Source organism: Melozone crissalis, unplaced genomic scaffold (genome assembly GCF_028551555.1).
Source record: "Melozone crissalis strain CALT ecotype California unplaced genomic scaffold, PUWL_Pcris_2 ptg000002l_1, whole genome shotgun sequence".
Lineage (NCBI taxonomy): Eukaryota > Metazoa > Chordata > Aves > Passeriformes > Passerellidae > Melozone > Melozone crissalis.
This window is the reverse complement of record NW_026535780.1, coordinates 12,238,194-12,260,811: the sequence shown is the minus strand read 5'-3', so window position 1 is coordinate 12,260,811 and position 22,618 is coordinate 12,238,194. Positions and strand designations below refer to the sequence as shown.

The 22,618-nt window shown below is 45.4% G+C and overlaps 1 protein-coding gene across 1 annotated transcript in view; it reads right to left on the bottom strand.

The window, feature by feature from the left end:
* The window catches only part of SNTB1 (syntrophin beta 1), a 109,634-nt gene extending 89,531 nt beyond the window's left edge, over positions 1–20,103 (bottom strand). Inside the window, exon 1 of the mRNA XM_054269633.1 lies at positions 19,549–20,103. Coding sequence (XP_054125608.1) covers positions 19,549–20,071 — 523 coding nt within the window. The 5' untranslated portion in view covers positions 20,072–20,103. The remainder of the gene's footprint in view (positions 1–19,548) is intronic.
* Between the last annotated feature and the right edge of the window lie 2,515 nt (positions 20,104–22,618).

Here is a 22,618-nt window from a genome sequence, read left to right as displayed (position 1 = left end):
TTGCTGTTTGTTTTTTTTTGTTGCTGCTGTTGTTTTATTTGGTTTATTGTTTTTCTTGTTATTGTTGTTTTGTTTGAGGGGTTTCAGTGTTTTGTGGTTATTTGGTTTTTTTTGGTTTTTTTTTTTTTTTGCAGATCTTTGGAACATTCACAATTTTTTAATTTAGCTGCTAAAGAAAAGCTTCTTACAAATCTGGAAGTGGTTCCTAATTTTTTTTTGTTTTTAAAAAAATATTTTTTCAAGAAAGGAAGCCTTTAAATACTCAAGCACCTGTATTCTGGATAGTGTTGCCAGATTAATTTAGTATGAAGAGCACGCAGTGGAACGAACTACTGAAGGGGCAAAGAACCAGAACATTCAGGCTGGAGTCACCAAAACTCAGAAATAAGAAGGCAGACACAACAGAAGTGACAAGCAACAAGTTTTAAAAATCAAATTTGTTACTAATACAACAGAGATTGAATACAGAAGGAAATAGTGTTGTAAAAAAACCTTACATAAATAAAACAGAGCATTTGGAAAGGCTGCAGACCTCAAAAAACAACCCAAACAGCTATGAAATGGGTAGAAAAGCCAATGTATTTAAATGGCCTGCAGGCACAGTAAACACAGCTTGACTGGGTATAGCACAGGACAAGTCATCCAGAAATGAGATCCATGAAAACACTAAAAAATAAATATCACAGGATTCCCACATTTCATGTGTGGCCACTGCAAAGTGTGGACCAAATTGAGCATGCCCAGGGCCACAGTGAATTTGAAGTTTTTTAAGACATGTCTATGTATGGCTAGCAAGAACATGAAACTAGGGCACTGCTGGCACAGAAACCCATTCATGAACAAGAGGTATTTTTTCTCTAAGCAAGGTGTATACAAGCAAAGCTGCTGCACTTCAGTCTCCCTCCCTGTGTTGATGCAAATCAACACTTAAACATGCCCAGGTCCAGAGGCTCAGCTGAGTCTGTGCTTTGCTCCCTGGCACAAGGCTCACTTCTCTCTCTTCTTGCCCATTGAAGGTCCTGGGGAGTGTCTAATTTTCTACATCTTGCTCCTCATATCAACTTTAAGGTCATTGGTCTTACTGCATAATCAACCCAGCCTTTGTTCAGGACAGGTACTTTTAAATTCTGAAGAATTTCCCACTCCCCCACACAATCCAGGCGACGTTCTGTATAAAAGATTTATATCCATCCTTTGTACAGCAACACAAGGTTACATAAAAGCTGGGATATGCAGAATACAAAGCAGGTGAGAAGCACACTTTAACTTGTAGGTGACACAATTAACACTGAAAATTCAAGATTATCACTCAGAAGTCTAGCACTTCAAAAAAAAAAAAAAAAAAGAAAAAAGGAGAAAAGGTGGCTTTTTTCTCAACTGTGGCACAACTTGCAACACTAAGAGAGATCCTGGCCCTGCTCCATCAATGAGTGTTTGAAGTTGGTTTCACCAGGGCCAGATTTCATCCACTGCATGTTGACAGTAACAAGACAAGCCTCAGCATGATGGGTGCAGTTTCACAATGGCTTTACATGGATCTTAAACATGAGCTGTCCCACAAAAGGGATCTCCAGTGACTCAAGCTTCTCATGGCCTTGCTGCCACCCAGAGAGCCGACCTGGGGACCTGGAACACACAACACACAGCATGGCCACAGGGAAGGAGCTGAGAGAGGAGGAATGAGCTGCCAGGGCCAGGAGGATGGCAGGAAAGTTCTGATCAGCTCAGCTGCAGTTTCACAACACATTGGCTTCAGTGACAAAACCATCTTGCTGGGTTCTTCCTCCAGCCTCAGCACTCCCGCCTTGTGCTGGAGTCCACGACTCCCTTCTGCAGACACAACTGCTGTCCACTCTGCTCTCTAAGCTCCATCATGGAGAAAGGGAGCATTTGAGATGACATCTTTTCTGGAGCACACATTTAACTCATCTAAGTTTAAATAATCTGCTTCTGGCATGGCATCACACAATTCACTGCAACCCCAAAGAGATTCAGTGCAGCACAGGTGGGCTTTGCTCATGGAAGTCTCTTGCCAAGGCCAACACACAACACAATTACATGCTAACATTTTCAAAAAGTATATATGTCTTTTTCATATTATTACTGCAACAAAGATATATAGCACTTTCTGCTCTTTGGACTATATCCTGCCTGACACAAAATTCCAGTTCTGGAGAACCATGTAACTGAATGAGAACAGAGAGATACAGAATTGTCCTTGGGTTGCAAAGAAAAAACTTGAAAAACACTGTAAGAGAGGGAATATATGTCACATAGCTTTCATCACCTAAAATGTGTAACTGGACACCAAGCTAGTATCCCATAGTAAAGAAGGAGAGTAGCACCTCCCAAAAATCACTCAGTTTGTTTCTCTCTGCTGCTGATCCTGAGAGATGTCCAGCATAGCCTAAATGCCTACAGAAAGAAGAATCCTCTCTAAAGGTCTGAACACACCTGAGAAAGGGGAAAACAAAACCAAAATCACAAGCACCTTTCTCTGCCTATTACCTCTAATGCTCAAAATTAGAAATTCAGACTTTGGGGGTCACAAAGGTCACTACACAATGAGTAAAAAATTACAGTATAAAGGCAACACTCAAAGACACAAACAATTCATTTATAAAATACTTTTATTTATAAAATGGATAATAAAAAAGAGGAAAAAGGGAGAATGATTTGTCCTTTCAACCAAAAGCCTAAAGCAACTACTTAACACTCCTTTAAGAGCAAAGGCTGTATTCCAGACATTACCCCTCAAATCAAAGTCTACCCAGAAGCCTGGGCTGCAGTCTGGCTGCCCAACAAGGACAGAAGCTACCCAGCAGACAGAATTCTTGGCCAGCTGTGGTACAGGGACAGTAGCAGTGGGGCATTTTCCCTCCTGCCCCACAGGATATAAAAACATCAAGGATAAAATGAGGACAGCATCCCAGCCACAATCCAGCCCATACTGGGCTGGCTCAGGGATCCTCTGCCCCAGAGGGAAGACATGGCAGGACCCCACACACCAAGGCATCAAGATCTGTTGTTACCTCTACAGCATGAACAATATAAACCATGACCCAAAAGCAAACGTGCCACACCAGGCCTAAAAAGACAGGTTTCACTTGGCTTTATTTGCTGAAGCCCAGCCCAGCCCAAAACCACAGAGAAGCAGGGAAGGATCAGCATAAGGGAGCTAGAGGAACAAAGAATGGACTTTGGCTCCAGAACAAAGCTTTCTCAGCACTCAGCCTTTAATTAGTGTTACTGGACATTAATAATAGTGCCTACCCTGGGAGCCAAATGCTTGGGCCCACCTCTCACAGTCCATCACCACTGCTGCAAATAGAGACAGGCATTTGGAGGTGATGCACACATTTTCTGTAGGATCCAGCTTCATGGCTGCCCACGTCCCAGGCTGGCTCCACATCATTAACTGTGTTAGAAGGAAATGGAGCACAACTGGTGTGCACAGAAATCAGACCATGCTGCCTGCATGACAGGCAGGGTGTGAAAAGCATTTGCCCTGGTGGTGGGAGCACTCCAGCTTGGCTACAGAGGCTCAGACCCACCAAGCTCAGCAGCTCACAAAGTGCCAGGCTCAGTGGCAAGGACAGGCAGCAGCAGGGATCCAACCTGTGCAGCATTTGAACAGTGCTATGGCAAGCCATGGCTTTTAAGCACCCTCCTCTTCCTACTCTTCCTCTGATGCATTATTGAGATAAAGTCAAAGGAGCCATGCAAACGACACTGGCAAAGCTGGAACTACAATCCCAGACATCCCACCTCTCTGCTGCTGATGGCAAAATGTGCTGCAAGCTACACCACACAGAAAGAACAGTGAATAAGTCTTGGGCCAGGGGAAGTAACTCAAGTCTGAGTTTACTTAAGAATAGTAAAAATACCAAGCACTTGAATAGTATCAGTGTAAGGCATCATATAAATGAAAGGAGAAGAATTAGACTTTTTACATCATTCCAGATCTCCTCCACAACTTCACAAGGGGACACCTTCTGAAGTAACAATTGTAGATGTTGTTACTGGCTTTTCTAAGTTTTAAATTGTTCCCACAAGAGGCATTCCCACTAAACACTTGAGGATTTAAGTTGCCAAGGAAAGAAATGACCAGCAGCAGCTTTGCTGGGCACCTCTGCACCACTCAGAGCACTAGGGCAGTGAAGCAGCTCCAAAACTCCAACCAGAGCAGAAAACTTGTGCAGAGCAAGCTGGGGAGTCCTGTGACACAGCTGAAGTACCTCACAGGCAATATTAAAGCTTGGCTTTTAAAGACTTCAGTGGTTTCACTGCCTGCTCAACAGTTTGCTCTGCAGCAGCATTTTAACAGGGAGACAGAGGAGCCACTTGTCTCTCTTCTGCTGCCCAACAAGCTGCAAACAGCTGGTTGTGCTGCCCAGAACCCATTTTGCCCGTTCCCTCAGAAAGAAGAGGGATGTTTGTGCTGGGGACACAAAGGCTGATCTGTTCAGAGCTGGCTGACACAGGCTGGCGTCAGGGGGGCAGGGTACAAACACAGGGCTGGTCCCACTTCCCCAAAGACTGCTCCTAGCAAATGTCATTCTTTCAAACATTGCACTTCGAGAATACTTGTGTGAAGTGCTCATGGAAATCTCAACTGTGTAAATTGGATTTTAATTTGTATATTCAACATTTCCACTCTTTTTAAAGAAGTTAAACATGGCTACGTGTTTCCTATCAGAAAAAGCCATGATGTGCAGAAAGCTGCTTCTCTCCTCGGCTATTGCTACCATTTGCTTGTTTGTTTTGGTGCAGCATAGGGAGCCAGGGAGGGAAGAATGATAGTAAAAACATGAACACTTTTTCTCCTCACCTTGAACCGGGACAGGCTCAACAGCAAGCAGCTTTATATAGTACAATCAGCACTCGTGTGCCCACAGGAGAAAGAAAACAAAGTCATGACTCTTCTTCTTACCCTAACTTAGCCTTAATGAAATCAACATGAAAGACATTATACATGCAAAGGTCATCCTCATCTATGTAGTTACAGGATCAGGACGTGGACAGAGGAGCCTGTACACACCAAACCCCAGCCTCCACACACACTGCAGAGCAGGCTGGGGCATTCTGCCTGGCCTTGCTGCCTGCCCACCCTGTTCAGCCTACAGAGGGGAGTATTTTTATTTGTAGGGCCTCCCTTACTGCCAGGAAGTACCTGTGCATAGAAACCATGGATCCAGCCACAGCACAGGCAGCTGGAAGGAAAGCTGACAGTGCCTGCCACCCCTCATCCCCCTCACCACCGACTATGCTGAACACGGACATGGTGGCAGGTGGTTCTGGGACAGAAGCATGTCCAAAGAAAGGCAAAGGAGCTGGGAAAGGGTCTGGAGCAGGAGCTTTATGATGAGCAACTGAGGGAGCAGGGGATACGTAGCCTGGAGAAAAGGAGGTTCAAGGGAGATCTTATTTCTCTCTACAACTCCTTAAAAGGAGTTTGTAGCAAGATGGGGGCCAATCTCTTGTTACTTGTCCCAAGTAACAGGACAAGAAGACATGGCTTGAGGTTGTGCCAGGAGAAGTTTAGATTGGATAGTATGGAAAAATTCTTCACACAAAGCACTGACACACGCTGCCCAGGCAAGTGGTGGAATCACCACCCCTGAATATATTTAAATATGTATGGATGTGAAATGTAGGGATGGCTTAGTGGTGAATTTGGCATCACTGGGTTAACAGTTGGACTCAATTAAGAGTGTTTTCTAACCTGAACAGTTCAGTGACTCTGTAAACCACTCCCATCCCCAGAGCAAGCAGACTAACATCCCCTCTTTTCTCCAGCCTCCTTGGCCACTGTGGCTCACACACAGATGTCTTTCAGCAGGGCTATTCAGAAGGCTCAAGCTGTGCCACAGGGATCCTTCCACCAGAACTGATCCCCAGAGGAGTCAATGCCAGGGGCATTAGAGCTGAGGGGCTGTTGAATCAGATTTAGTTTTTGTTATTCTATCATTTATAAAGGAAATAACATTCAAAAGACGTGGCATTATTATTCCAGAGCTGTGTCTCATTTGACTTTCCAGAATCAGTTACTATATTTTAACTGGGTATTCTCACATAATACTGTAAGAGATTTCTTTGCAGCACCCTCCAAAGCTATGATTACAGGTTTAACATTACGGCTTAGCTTCAAATCTCCATGTTTTCTAATGATGCCTATATTTAAAAGGAAAAAACCCACAAGGTAATCTTGTTTCATTGCAGGCCTGGAGACCTCAGGGCTTCTGAGCTAACCCAATTCCCCTGAGATGTCAGGCACAAAATACAGACTTGCAGCTTCAACATTCTTGTGATGATACCAATTCTGTCACTCTTCACTCACTCTTGAACTGTGGTCACAAATTTGCACCTCTCTGGAGACAGGGAAGCCTCAGGTCTGGCTGTTGGCCAGGTGCCATCAGCAGCTGCTGGAGCCTGCCTGGAAGCACTGCTCATCCCAGCAGGGCTCTGCCAGCGCCCAGACACAAAGCAGCAGCCTGGAAAAAGTCAGCAAGCCAAGGTTTTGATTATGCAATTACTTGTTCAGCTACAACTGCAGGTTTTCCTGCATGATCAGGCCGATAAATATCAAATTTTTTCTGGTGTCGCCTCGCATCCTAAATGATGCAGTCAGAAGTCAGAAAGAAGGCAAATGATACCCAGAAAACCCAGTGGGGAGAGGGGGCATTGTGTGGTTGGGTTAGGGGCAAGCCATGCAGAGACTTTGGCCTTGGTGTACTCTGCAAACCCAGAACACCTTTGATGACTGCCACAGTCTGGCACTACATACTGAAATGGCACCAAGGCAACTACAAACTTAAATTTCTCCTGGAAAACCATCAATGCATGGACAGTTCTATAGAGATGGCATGAGGGCACTTACAAACCTCCTGTTCAAATGGAAAGGGGTCAAATCTCTGCTGGGTACAGCTTTTTAGAAAAAAAAAAAAAACTTCATAAACCAGCCTCCACCTGAAACTACAGTTTTGTTGTCTCCACAAACAGTGACTGCTTTCTGCTCCAGTGAAACATTATTTTTAGTGTGCTTCTGCTCTTGAAGAGGTCAGGGCTTAGCTCTGAACAAGAAAGAAGACCTGAAACATCCTTTGAATAGCTGTTGATCTGTCACCCTGGAATTCAAAGGAAGGGAGGGAGGTTTGTAGAAGAAACATTTTGATACTTTCTAATTTGATATAAGTACCCACAACTGAGGCACATGTGTGACTGCAGAGCTATTCAACCTTTGTGATTAGCACAGAACTGTAAATAAAGAAACAACAATTGTTTAATCAATTATTATTGCACAAAATGGCTGAACTTGGAGACTGAACTGCTGCCACGTGTATTTTACAAAGCTTTTGCTCATCACTGTTTGAAGGGGTGGGAAGGGAGGAGGGACAGCCTGACAAGGTCAGGGAGGCAGAGGATGGCGCCAGGTTTGCTGGGCACAGAGAAGCACCAGGGGAACAGAGACTCCATGGACAGCCTGGAGCAGAAAGCCAGCCAGGTGAGCCACCCAGCCAGGACCAAAGAGCTGTCCAACCATTTTAAAGGGGAATTGATACAGTAGGTATTGGGGAAAAGATAATGCTGCATCAGCACCTTTATTTCTCCATCAGTGATTTATGTCATTGTTTCTTGCTAAAAAATATCCTAGTCCCATGGAAATCAATGGGAAAGTTCATGGCAGCTTGAAGACAAGGTGGCTTTCACTCTCCCACCTCCTGCTCCACGCTCACTCCCCATCCTGGCACTCTGTAGCAGAGGGCAGCGTCCCCCCCAGCCTGGCCATCACTGTGTCACCACCAGAGCTCAGCCACAGACAAATGGACAGGGACAGCAGGGTCTGGGTGGGGAACAGACCCTGAGAGAAACCACAACTGCAGGTGCAGCCTCCTGTAAAGCACTTCAGCAAATGAATCACCCCAAGACTCCTTCAGTGCAGGTATACTCAAGACTCTATTTATTTCTGTTTTCAAAGAACAATTAACTTAATCTACAAACAAATTCTGTCTTGGATATGAGCAAATGCATCTACAACACAAACTGTGTGCACCTTGTGCCTATGTAATACTGCTGACAGACATTTACAGTTGTGCCCACACCAGGGCTAGGTCAGCTCTGGAGTTTAACAGCTACACTCCAAGGCATTCCTAAACCAACATCAGCCAATGCACTAGTGAACAGAAATAAAGCAAAAAGAAAAAAAAAACCCTAAATAATATATTGCATATTCCCCCACAGAAATAATTTCCCAGCCTTTATGGCTTCATGAACTTGATTCCTTCATATACAGAGTTCTACATGAAGTCTTTAATACAGCAAAAGCTAAAAGGGAAGTGAGACCAACTTAACTTACAGCTGCATTTAGAAGATATTAAAATTACACCTAAAAGAGCTTTTTTATGCAAGTTTTAGAGACCGAGAAGTCTTTTCCTCATTTCCTCCTGTATTCAAGGTTTCCACTGTGAGTTTCAGAGAAACAAGGAAGCATTCCCCCAAAAGTATGACTAACTGAAAAGATCAAATGTAAATGTCTTACAGGAATTCATATAATGTATCACTTGTGACTTCTCCACTGGAAGTGTATTTGCCTTGGCTCATACCAAATATACATCCTTATCCACTTCATACAGTGTGCATATTGACAGAAAAGTAACAAAACAAAGTGATTAAGGAGAACAGCATATCTAAATTTTCCAAGAACTGAATAAATACCTGCACTTATTGAAACTAACTGTATTTTAACAAAATGGGAACAAAGCTGGTCACTGAGTTGGTAAAAAACTTTTTGGCTATGAGAATTTTCTGTGATAAATGTGATGTGACTGCAAAGATTTTCTATGAGGAGATGGTACATTGGATAATTCTCTGCTCTTCTACACAGAAAATTCTACTTATAAAAGGTTTCAAATGCAAGTTCTAATCAGCCTTTCAAAAAAATTTATTAACTTTTAGATACAAAATACTATCTCAAATTCAAACATCATAAAATTTCCCACACAAACATGCATGTTTTCAAGCCAGCCCTTCCTTTCCTCCCTCAAAAACCAAAAGGTATTTGTTCCTCAGTCTTTTGTAAAGAGAGTGAACTCTGAAACCTCTCTAAGGTCTTAATACTATTTATGCACATAGACAAAAAGCTCTGGCAGTACTCAAACAAAAACTCAAGCATTAAATACTAACATTTCATGGTATGCCTAGCAGAAAAGTTCAATACATATATAAAACAAGATCAACATAGAATGATTCTAGCAATGCAGTCCGAACACAGGCAAAACCCAGAATGAATTTCAGTTTATTTTTATTGGGTGTAATTTATAATATGCCCATACTCACTATTTATTTCCTCAAGACTTCATAAAAAAAGTGCTGCTCTTTTGATAATCTATCCCACATGTTTGTTAAAATAGATATAACAGAGTGAAAGGGAAACACAAAACTGTCAGATTATCATTTTTAGATTCAGGGATATTTTATATGCCATCTCTTAGAACTTCAATTTATGACTCTCCTTAATGGAGACTTTCAGGGTTGATTTTAGCGTGTGAAGTGGAAATTCCACTGGTTTGTTACTTCAATGCTTTCTTTATGACCTGTTCTCACACATCACCTAGGTCTGGCTTATTTATACAGACAGCCATTCACTGAACAACAGGGAGCTTCTTAAAACTAGTTGCTTTCATTTGCATTCTTCCCATATTGAAATGTAATTTGCTTTTATGGCTGCTTTTGGCCTGACACTTCTCCAGCATTTCATAAACAAACAAGACTGAAGTTACCATGAGGTTTTTTACCTCTTTCAAGGCTGGAATAGAGATTTTACCCCCAGAGCTAGATGAGAGCTCTATCTTACAAATATCCCAAGAGCATCAGCCTGCAACCCAACCACTATTCCTGCAAAGAAAAGGTAACAAAAGCCATGAGAGCAGCAGTGGCTTCAAGCTCATTAGCTGAGACATCTGCAGCACCTTTAGGTCTTTCATCTGGTTTAAGCATCGCTTGTGTCACTTCTCCCCATTGTGCTCAGGATTTCAAAAATCTGGGCTATGTTAACTGTTTAACTGGCCATTTACCTAAACTTCTAAAATCTAGAAGAGTTTAATTTTGGCAAAATACAGTAATAAGACCTGGAGCTCTAAATGAAGAGCCAGTTGTCATCATCTAAGTCATTCCAGCCTGAAGCTTGCTTCTCTTCCCTTGCATAAGCACATCTTCCTGGCTCTAATACAACAGAGCTCACAAACAGACACATCCCCAGCTCTGGAAAAGGCTTCCCAGAGTTGAGATACAGAGAAAGAATCACAGAACAGTTAAGACTGGAAGGGACCACAGGTGGGGTATCTGGTCCAACCTTCCTCCTCAAGCAGGATCTCCTCAAAGCACATTGCACAGGGTTACACCTGGACTGTTCCTGAATATCCCCAGTGAGGGAGACACCACAACCTCTGCAGTGTTGAGCTAGAAGAGCCCACCATGACATCCTAAAAGCAGAGAGACCCAATGGGTAAGAGGCACCAGCTCAGCCTCTCCAGACCTGGCAAAGCCCCAGCAGCCTGAAGCTGCCACGCTGGCCCTAAGCACGTGTGAAGGTCAAGCACCAAACAAGGAATACCTGTGGAAGGGACTGCTCATTACACAAGTATGTATGGTGTAAACACATCTTATGGTCTGTGTCTCTCTGCCTAAGTATGTATTTATGTGGTAGGAATCCTGCTGGGTGTCTGCAGACACTTCTTCATCCCAGCCACCCATCACTGATGGAGGAGGAGACTGGGCACCAGGGAAGCCTATCACTGAATGAGACAGGACAAGTAGGTTAAAAGGGACAGGTAGTTACCAAGAATAATGTTTTCTTTGGAAAACAATTGTAATTTGGAGACCACTTTTTTCTGTTCATTCTCCACAAAAAAGCCCCAACCAAATAAAACAAAAACCCAAAAACCCCACACAAACAAACAAAAAACCCAAATAAGTATCCCCCCCAAACCAGAAAAAAATCAATCAAACAAAAACCCTCACAAAGAAATCAAGCCACAAGTACTCAAAGCAAATCCTGCTCACCTTATTCCTGGAAAATACTTCTGAACATCCAATACTTAAATACCTCCTTTGGCTTCACATCAGCAAGAGAAGGAACCTTCTGGCTTCTACCTGGGAAGATTAAGACCAAAGGGAAGCTGCCTGCTATAAGGGAAATCACATCTGCCCCACATCTGCTAGTCCCTCTGCTAGCTTTGTCTTTCCAGGCTGTTTAATGGGGACTAAAGCCCAAAATCCAGAATAAACAGATTAAACTTTCACTGTCTGAGTTAAAACTAATAGCTTAAAGAAGCCTTATAAGATACATGCTGGATAACTCTAAATCTCTCCAGCACCTTCACACAGCTGTCTCTTGCTCCCCTTGCAGAATCAGAGCCAATGGCAGTTTAAACACATGTCAGTATAGTAAATCATCCTGGAAATAGCAATTATTGAAATAATTCAGACTAAAGTGGAGATACATTATTTCCATGGTGTAGCTTTTCCATGCTCTCTCATAACTTCTTGATTATGTTAAAAGCCAAAATAGGCACTGCACTAGCTGTACATGCCTATGGCAAATGGAACATAACGTTTAACTAATGGTCCCATTTCCCTGAAAGGGCACATGAGGCTGAAAAATATTCCCAAGAGGTCATATTACCTGTTGAAGCAAATCAGGTAAGTTGCGTATCCTTTGCCAGAAAAGAATTTATATTCTGATACTGACTTTTTACATTTTATTTTTATCTTAGAATATATTTCTAGTTTTCTGATACTTGAGAAAAAAAGTTCTGTTTCTCAGGTACTTACACCATACCAGGAATTTACCAATTTAAAGTGAACAGAAGCTGTTCATATAGATGCACACACACACATTACTCACCTGTATGCTGCCTTGAAGCTGCCTCACTGCTCTAATACATGTCATCTTCAGAAGGAAATATCCCAGAGCAGAGAGGAATAAACAGCCACAGCTTTAGTGCTGCTGATTTCTAGAGCTGTGCCAACAAGCACAACTCCAGCAGTTCAGCAAAAACCTGTGCATCATTTTTAGAAGGAATGTGCTGTATGTTAATCATTTCTAATCAGAGGCAGTTTTTCCACATCTACTTTTCTGGCTCATTTCCTTACAATTAAAAACTCCATTTTACCCAACAGTACAGTACAGATGTGCCTCTCTGGCAGTGACCTACTTTGTTGTGCCCTTAGCATATGTGCACAAAGCTGTAACCAGTTCAGTAGTTCAAGTTCTAGACAGACAAAATTAAAGCCAGACTGTAACAGAAGTGTGCAGAAGCAGCAGTCAGAAATCTGTCAAAGAGTTATGTGGAAATTATGTCCCTTAATTGAATTTATGTTAAGGAACAAATTTAACCTAACTGCGAGGCAATATCTAGTGTTGAAACAATCTGATGAACTAGTCACAGCTGATTAAACCTTTTTAAAGCAAGTTTATTAACTTAGGTTTTGGAAAAAATTATGTTTTGATTGCTAATGAGATGATGAACAAACCAATTCCATCTTTTCCCAACTTCCCCCGCAAGAAAACTTTTGTGTCCCTGTTCATTACTCAGTGCTGCTGGACTCTGAGATGTTGCAAGATGCTGAATGTCATAATTTCAATTAATCCTGTCTCCCAGAAGTGCAAGGTAAAGAAGACTGAGCTATTACCCATCTTTTAAAGCACAGAGATATGGTCTCCTAGAGCAGCTTTCCTAGTCCTGCAAAATAGCAGCTGACACACCCATTTAGGAGCATGAAGGAGGCTCACAACACACCTTCCAACATGTAGCATCAATGACAAGCAGCACTCCATGCTTTCTACATCCTTCGTAGTTCCTCACAGACTTCTCTAGCCCAAATCAGCCTCACCTTGAACATCTTCAAACTGCCTCCCTGTTGGCAGTGAGACTCCTCAGGGCATGTACCAAATGCTGCCACTCCCCTGATGTTCCTTCTCATCTTTACAACGATGTGCCTCTGCCAAAACAACTCAATTTATTCCAACTATTCCAAGTCCTTACTCTTTCCCAATCTGCCATAACAGTGCAATGCTCTCCCTGATTGCTCTAAGAGCAGATGTCCTGTTAAAACCCCTTAGCACAGGCACACCTTATGCTGGCAGAAGTGTTTTTCTCTGCTTGAGAGTTTAAGGTTTGGAGAGATGACACAGTGGAGCCAAGTGAAGCCACTTCCCACCTGCTACAGCTGCTGTAGTGACACCAGTGTGGGGCTGGGAGGGGCTGGGAGAAGAACCTGGCTCACCTCCACCCACCACGTCAAGGCCAGCAAAGCTGTGCTCTATGGGCTGCTCACAAACTCTACATGATAAGTAGCTAAAGGATTTTCTGCACATTCTAGAAATACTGCTGCCATCCCTTCTTCACCAACTATTTTTCTGACAGGCTTGAGGATCTATTTCAGACTTGGAAAGCCAGAGTCTTCCATGCTGCATTGGGACAGCTTTGTTCTCATCACATTTTGTTCACTTATGCTATTGCTCTCTTGAACTACTGTTTCCTCCAATTTCCCTTCTACTGAAGTGGCTGCACCAATTCTAACAAGTAGCCATGGCAACATAATCTTGCAGAATACAGTACAAAATAATCCTATGATCAGAAATCTAAATTAGAAAAATGGAATGGAAATATTGTGTTTTTAAAGCCTGGAAGCAGACTGACTACTGATACAGGTTACAAATAGAGCAAACTCTCCAATACTTATGAACTCTGAATAAACACAAACAGATGCTATACTTACAGCCAAATTACATTACCAGCAGGGCAGGTTCCATACCATATATTATAGAAACAGTGAGATTAAGAGAATAAAAGAAAGTTAAAACTCATTCCCAGCTAACATCTGAAACCATCAATCTATTGTGATGAGCACCTGAGCTGGGCTGTCCCAAACCCAAACTGGTTTGAATTCTGGACACTCCACATCAGCTCCCTCAGGACAGACACGCAGTGAGCATCTCTGACCCAACTCAGTGGGCAGCAGGGGTGGGAAGAGGTCAGTGCCCCTGGCATCACCTGTGTGAAAATGCTGTCCTGAGAGGGTGGAAATGGCCTTCAGAGAAAAGGCACCTGCCCGAGCAAAATTAAGATACAAACATTGTTTTATTAACTATAGCAGAAGCCTTCAGCTTTCAATTTTACTCTCATGGTTTAAAGATTCTTTAAGAGTAATATCAAGATTTCAATTTAATTTTCACTAAGAAATTACAACCAGGATTTTAAAACATGCTTTTTTCTTTTATAATGATACTTAACACATTTAATCTGCATGTGCAATTAAATCTCAGGTCTCTAGACATCTTTAATCTTTTAAGCACCCTTAAGGAGATGGTGGTAAGTTGCTTCTATAAGGCTTAGTATAGGATTCCCAGGGTGGGTTGACAGGGCACCCTGCACTTGGTCCAAATAAATCCAGAAACATATTGCCCACAAGTGCCTTATTTTCTTTAGAGTAACTGAGACAGAAGACTCATACAAGAATTACTGCAAAGAGGATGTACTGATTTTTATCTGTGAAAGGTGATACAGGCTGTCTGGACTGCTAAATTAGCCTGTAATCTAATCTAATCAATGAAAAACACATCAAGTGTTGCCACTCAACCTTCCCCATCAGCTGCAGGCAACTGAAACGACCAAAACTGAGATTCTCAGGAGCTGCTTAGACCTGGGACTTTTAGAACAAGATTCCCTGCTCCTTCCCCTTTCAATTTCACTTTCAAACTGATGTGTGCCAAGGGTAGCTACATGAGTCATGAAATGTACAGCTTCTAAATATAAGGCATTTCCCTAACTGCATATTTGCTGGCATAAACACCCCCTCCCCCCCCCCCAAAAAAAGTGTTTTGTCCATACTTATACTAGAAAACTATGCATACAATTAGCAATCACTGAGCTTTACAGCCCTGACCTGACTGTAGTAACTAGTTGTGTCACATATGCACTTAAGTGCCCTGTGCCTCATTTTTCCTCTATACTCACAGAAGACTCACTTTCTGGATAAATACTGTATTTTGCTATCCCTTGGAAATCTCCTGTTGTCACTACCTTACTGAGAGAAACACAAAACCAGATAAGATTGAAAACTACAGCCAACAAGAAGCCCATACCTATTTTACACTATTTCAGCATGTAATTCACACAGATATGATTGCTTTGCTTCACTCAGAGAAAATTAAAAAATGGTAGGAAGAGGAGAATCTTTACAATTCTTACAGAAATATTGTTTGGAAAATAATACATGTTACTACAGTACAAACTACATCATGCTTATTCTTTGCTTCAAAGCTGTGCCTTATTCCCAAGAATGCCACAGAAGATGACTACAGGCTACTACCCATATGCTGAAAGTCACTGTGCAGGGGGATGCCTCTCTGTGGGAAATTTATTCAAACCCAGGGAGGCTGCCAAAAGCACTTCTCCACGGACCTTGCAATTGAGTTAACTGAGAATCATTCAAAACCACTAAAATTCTAACAGCACTAAGAAGATGCTCCTTTTCCCACCAGGTACCTTCCACAACCATCACTACTAGCTCACCCACATACATAAAACAAGTTAGACAAAAGATAGCAGGAAGATAGCAAAATCCACTAATGTAGTTTTTTTTCCTTTCTTTTTCTTTCTACAGCATTATACAGGGAAGGGTCTTTTTTGACATTATCATAGTCTGCTTCAAGTTTTCACTTTTTTCACTGAACACATAGAGAATACAAGTAAAGCACAACCAGCTTGGTTACAGAGCACACCAAGGGACTGCTCTTACCCAGGATGCTTTGATAAAAACAAACACCTTTGGTGTCTTGAGAGTCACTTTAATGTAATGTGCTTCACACAGCACAAGAGGGTCTGCTTGATTTTTCAAAGTGCCTGATTTTCCAAAGAACCCCAAATTTAACAGAACCACAAGGAAATTATATGTACAAACTGTACATATAATTATTTGTACAAATTATATGTACAAAGCTGTCAGGATAATTTTAACTTCCTTCCACACCTGCAAATATGTATTGTACAATGAGGGTGCCTTGACTCTCATGCAGGGAAATTTTCTCCGCTCCTGAATTCTGGTGAGAAGCTCCATCCTGCTGTTCTGAACCCCTGGGAAGCCACCCAGGGCTGACAAGCCCAACATCAGGGCTACCCCCACCCCTGCTCCCTCTGCCTGCTTCGCTCCCCACACCCGGGCTGTGATGAAGAGCTCACAGGAAATTAAACCCTGCAGGCAGAAGCGCTCCATCCCTGCAGATGAGGAGACAGAATGATTTCTAAGGGCTCATGTCCTTCCTCCTCATCACCTCCCTCTCCTCTTGAACCTTCTGCCTTACAGCTCCTTCCAAGGCAGTATCACCTGTTGCCTTATTTCCCTTCCATTTACCAAATTCTACTGGATTTAAGGCACCCTAGCCAACTACACAGACCACACCTATAAGGAGGAACTTTAGCTTAGTAGGGGAATTCCGCAAGTGTCAGGGATGGAAAATGAGAAGGCAGAACAACCCAGCATGGATAGTGAATTTGTTAGAGTAGGGGCTCTCCTACCAGGCTTTACAGCTGTGCTTCCCCTCACACCAGCACAGCTGCTGCAGCTACACCACCCCTGACCCTGCAGCAAATCCCTCTTTCTACCGGCTCAGAGACAGTGATCAATGCAGGAAAAGGGGCAAGTGTTAAAAGGAAGCATTGCCCGATTCCTTCTCTTCACAGACCTTCCTCTCCTGCCACCCACCCGGGTGCCAGCCCTGCCTCCCACACAGGGTGCAGAGGCCTGGGGAGGGATTTTCCACTCCCATCCTCCCTGCACAGGAATGCAGGAGAGACTACAGTTTAGTGCTGAGCTGGTAAATGCCTCATTCCACTGAGCAAGCAGTTTTAGGCAGGACACTATATAACAGGCAGGCTCCAGCACTCTGATATTGGGTGTATTGTGACACATCCTCCCTGCCACAACCTCTAGGAAATACTCAGTGGTAAGACCCTTTCCAGGAATGCACAATGCATTGGGCAATACTCAGAGCCCTGCTGCACCATGAAATGTGCTTCTTGTGCTTTACACCTTGCCATGCCTTTGCAAATTCGGCTTTCCAGGGCTGGAACTCACAAACCAATCTCAAAATCTCAATAAAATGTAAATCTTACATTTTGACCCTGGAAACACATGCTGGCTTTGCTCTGTGAATTGGAGAAAGAGTCTAGAAAGGAGCTGCACAAGGGTCTCGCCCTGCCCCATCACAGGCTGCTTTTTGCCATATATAACTCTCTAAGAAGTCAGGAAATGGCAAAATCCATCTGTTATCTGTAAGGAAAGGAAAGTCAAGTGTTGCCCTTCTATACTTTAAAGATTAAAAAGAACTTTTGCATTTTCCTTCCTTTAGTAATAAAAATACCATTTTAGACGCTGCTGCTGAAGAAAGAGCTTCAAAGTGGGCAATAGAATCGCAGAGAATTGTTCTAAGCTGCCTGTTTTCATAAGCCATTCATGTGGAGTGGGTCCCCACTGAAGGGAGAAGCCCTCCCAGGCAATGCTGGAGCCAACGTTTGGTTTGGTTACTCTGCTGAAATACCAAGAGACAGACAGGACAAAATACAGAGCCCAGTGTCAGAATATTTTAACTCTACACAGAGATCACTACTGAAACATACAAATTGCTAATTACACATTCAATTGCAGAAACAACTACTGAGGCACCTCAGCATGGAGCAAAGGAATGCAAGATAGCTGTGATGTCAGAAGGAGGAGTGAAGGAGGGTGAAAATGCTTCACTCCCAGCCCAGAAGAAAACTGAGGGGTTTTTAAGGCTCACCCAGCAGCACCGTGCTCAGGTGCTGATGCTGCAGGCACCACACAGAGGGAGGGAGACTTGCAAGCACTGTATACATTACTCATTAGGCCACAGCAAAGCTCAGCCACTACCTGGCTGCACCCCAGAAAGCCCTTACACTGCATAAACAAATCAGTGATAAAATTTAGATGCAACAGCCCCACTTCAGAGCACCCAGAGAAGTTCATGTTAATACTTCAGAGGTATATCTGTAATCAACTCAGCTGCAGCAAGGGAAGGCAAGATGCACTTTGGTCCTGCAGGTATTGCAGGGCACAAAGGGAGAGGAGACACAATTGTCCTCAGCTTCCTGAATCCTCATGGAGCACGAACTCCTCCAGTTTTTGCTTTCACAGGGACAACAAAAGAGTTTCTCAGCATACACTACTATGGAATACATTTCTCACCTTCTCTCCCTTTCAAACTTTTTCTGTAACTTTATGCCATAGTTGGCTGCTCATAGCTGATGCTCAGCTGCACCTCCCAGGCAGCAGCAGCAGCAGCATCTCCTTTCCTCCTCAAAATAACCACCAAAAAAAACCACTCGAGAAGAAATCTGCGGTACCAAAAGGGCTACAGGTCCAGCGAGGTGGGAGTGCCCGCAAGAAAGCGATGGCACAGGGGAAGGCAGACTGCAGCATGCCTCAGATGCCATTGACCTCCGGTTAAATGAACTTGTGGGCAAATATGTAATCACTTTATCACACACACGCCAAGGGCAGTTCTGAAGCTGTTCATTCTCTCAGGTGGAACAAGCAAATTAGTCCTTGTGAAAAGACAGGGATTAGACGTTTGTGCACGCCTTTCTCCTCATGAACTCGTGGTCTGAGGGAACCCGGTTCTGCTTTTCTACTTGCTCCCCCCAAATTCCGTCCCGTTCTGGGGGGACACCCTCCCTCCATGTGTCCTGGGAGGGTGCGTCTGCTCTTTTCTCCGAGGTCAATTTCTAAGGCTGCTTTTTACAAAACTCTTTCAGTCACCCTTGAGAAAGGAAAAGGTAGGGATGGCTGATGAGCCCGTGAGGCACCCCCAGCCTCATTTCCACCGCTTTGCCCCCACCCCCATCCCTGATCGGGAGTAGGGAGGTGGAAGGAGGAACTGGAGAGAGGGTGGTGTCGGGCGTTTCGAGATGACTTAGGGCAAAGTCACCAAGTCATTCCCTTAATGGCAGGGGAGGAGGGGGGGTTCCTTTACTTCTTTAACCCCTCCTCTCACAGTACCCAACTCTCCCCCACCTTTCTTGGGCTGAAAAGATGTGAAAACGTCCAGAAGATTCCTCACCCTGCAGGGATCAGACTCCCACCGGCAGCCTCAGCGCAGGAGGGCTCAGGGCTCAGACCCACCGCCGGGACCAGACGGGGCTGCGGAGCCTCCACCGACCGCGCACGGACGGGGCTGCGGGGACTGCGCCGGCGGATACGAGGGCAGGAAGCTGAAGGCCGGCTCCCCGGCATCCCGCTCGTCCCTTGCCGAGGGGCTGTGTCCATAACACGCCGTCGAGGGTCCCGGCGCGGGGCACAGAGCGCGAACTCTCCGCGCTGGAAAGACGCCCGGAGGAGCAGCGCGGGATGCGCGGGGCCATCCCCTCGCCCCCGACTCGGCTCCGCCGGCCCTTGGGCAGCCGAGCCGGCCCGCCCCACAGCCCCCCGCCGCCGGGCACACACGGCCGGGCCGCCCCGCTCCCCTACCTTCCAGCAGCACCTCCTTGCCGGCCCGTTTGAGCGCCTGCACCGCCTCGTCGTGAGTGGCGTCCCGCAGGTCCGTGCCGTTCACGGCCAGGATGGCATCGCCCACGTAGAGAGCCTGGGTCTGGTCGGCCGCCAGCCCCTTGAAGATCTTGCTGATGAGGATGGGCATCTTATTCTCCTTGCCCCCCTTGATGCTGATGCCCAGTCCGCCCATCTCCTGCTTCAGCACCTTCACGCACCGCTTCTTGTTGGAGATGGCCTCGGGCACCTGCTCGGGGGGGTCGGTGAAGGCGGTGCGCACCGCCGCCGGCCCCCCGCCGCCCTCGGCCCCGCGGCACGCCGTCCCATCGCCGCCCAGCCCGTTGTGAGCCGCGCCGTCGGGGCGCTCCTCGCCGCTCAGCACCAGCGCCTCGCCGCCCAAGTTGGCCAGCACTTTGTGCCAGCGCTCCCGCACCAAAACTTCCAGCCAGCCGCTGCGCTGCGCCCGGCCGCCCCCGCCGCCGCCCGCCGCCGCTACCGCCATCTTAGGAGCATGCTGGAAGCGCCGAGTGACGGCACCCCGGCTCGGCACGGCTCGGCTCGGCACAGTGCGGCGGCACCGGACTTCAGCCGGGGGGCGGCAGCTCCCGGCGCGGCGGGGAGGGGCGAGGAGCCGCGGCCGCCCCCCCGGGGCCGCGCCGGGGCGGGCGCACCTGGCGGCACCGCCCGCGGGCGGAGTGGGGCCGGGACAACCCGGCCCTCCCGGGGACAACCCGCCCTTCGCGGGGACAACCCGGCCCTCCCGGGACACGGCCTGGACACCCTCCCTCAGCCGCGGTGCCTCCGAGCCCGGGCTGCGATGGCATCTGGCGGGACCTGCCCCGGCAGCTGCCGTCTGCAGCGGCGTGTAGCGGGGAGCTGAAGGAAACCAACGGCAGGGAAGGGATAAGGAAAACCCAACTCTGTTTTATTCCCAGGGATTTTTGTATAAAGTGAATTAAAACTAACGGGTGGCCCCAAGGTACTCAAAATTCGCCTCTATGGAAGTACAATATGAGTTATTTCACAGCTTTGTAGGATGGAGGTATTAAGTGCTTGTGACCGATACTTTTGCACATTTAGTTGTTGTTTATATGCCCTTTGATTACGAATGTTAAAGACTCATGTCCCGTTTTGCAGTTTTTCCCATACTCCCTTCCCTCTTAGGAAACAACGGGTCCCTGACAAGGGGCTGAAGCTCCGGCTCAGGCATCAGAGAAGGCATCGCTTTCTCATTGCCGTTCGGAAATGTCCCCAGCAGGCCTGGAGGGGCTCCCCCACAGCAACTACCGACAGGAAGCACCTCCAGGACTGCCTTTGTTTCTGCTCCTTGCAGAGCAGCTCTGCCTTCTTCCTAAGCTGGAATGAAAACTCCAGTGGTTCTGGACTGTTTGGTGTATGTATGGACAACACTTTGTGGAGGCTGAGATAGCCAGAGAAGTTATTTGTCCCAATCATTTCAGCCATGTGAGTCATGTGGCTCCCCGAGTGCTCCATCTTGCCCTTTTCTGAAGTGATGCCATTCATTTCTGACACTGGGGGTTTGCTTCCAGGTACACACACATGCCCCAGGGTGATGTGGGCTGGGCAGCTTGGGATTCACCTCCTCAGTGTGCGGTGGGATCTAAATATGGGATCATCCTCAGACAAGCTTGTCTTGGTATAGCAGGGTCTCTCAGACCACGTTGCTCGCACTAAGCTACACAAGACCCTTTCCCTTCCCTCCAAAAGGAGGCCTCTGCCCTGGTTCATCTGCAGCCTCATCCAAGTTACACTCGGGTCCCTTCTCCCCAGCAGGCATGCAACCCTGCACCTATGGAGAGTGAGAATCCACAGGCGATGTGTTATTCAGGGATAATGAGTGGGTGGAGAAAAAGCAGACGGAAGAGAGGTCTCTTCATTTCTCATGTTAATCAATGCAAGGTGAAAAGCTATAATTAAGCTTTCAGGGCTGTGAATCCAGAGTGAAAAGAAGCATGTCCCACTAAACCTGAACAAGGCACCTAATCCCTGTGCAGGAGGAGGCTGCAACACACCCTTTTCTCCAGCTGATTCCTCCCTTGCTCATTTAGGTAGCTCATGTACAATACCCTGAATGTTTAGGTTGGTGGGTTGTTGTAGATCCCATTCCGAGGTGCAAAGCCTAGTTAATGAATGTGCTCCTTTGGTTACAGCAGCTTTAGGTACATAAAAAAGGAAGGAAAAGGACAGGCTTGCAAAAATCAGGTGTTACAGTGCCAGTTGTCATAGCACTCACATTCCTGTGTAGCTTCAAGGCCAAGTGTTCAGGCCAAGTTATAAAATCAGACATCTGTTTCCAAGTGATCAGGTCTTACCACTTATTTTATGTTTTTTCTTCATTAATTAATAAAGGATCAGTGCTGCTGCTAATGAAAAAGTGTATTTTTAAAGCAGTTTCAAAAAATTTACAATGAAGAGATATTTAGATGGTTTCTGTCCTGTTGTGCAAAGGTAATAGAGAAAGGAAAGGAAATGTTTAATGCCTCACACACACTTTGTGTTTGGGCTGTGTCTGCTGTGTCTGGTGCTCCAGTGGGATTCCCATGCAATGCTCCTGTAGACAATTGCACTGTGTGTATCCATGAGCTGTGCTTATTCCAGCTACTTCCCTTCCCCATTCCAACAGAGGTAAATAATAAAGTTTCCCAAGGCCATCATCTGAGATATGGATCCCCAGTACAGAAAAGACTTTATAGCAGCCTTCACTGCTTCCTCCTCCCTCTTTCTGCCCAGCTTGGATCTGTAAAGAAAACAGAGATGATGTTTTAGTCTTGAAAATAAAGATAGTGTAAGAGATGCTAAGGGACAGGCTCAAGGCAAACTGTGTCCCAGATTGTCTTTCCAACTGGAGGCACTGCAATTGATACCTGATGTGTGTGTTCCCTGTCCTGGGAGTGCAGGCTCATAATTGTGTTTGTGTGCCCTGAGTCTTTGTGTACGCCAAGAACAACTTTGGGCTCTTGAACTGAGGGTGAGAAAGAAAAGGAGTCTTGAGAGTTCTCTGCCCCTACCAGCATTACTGACCTCAGTC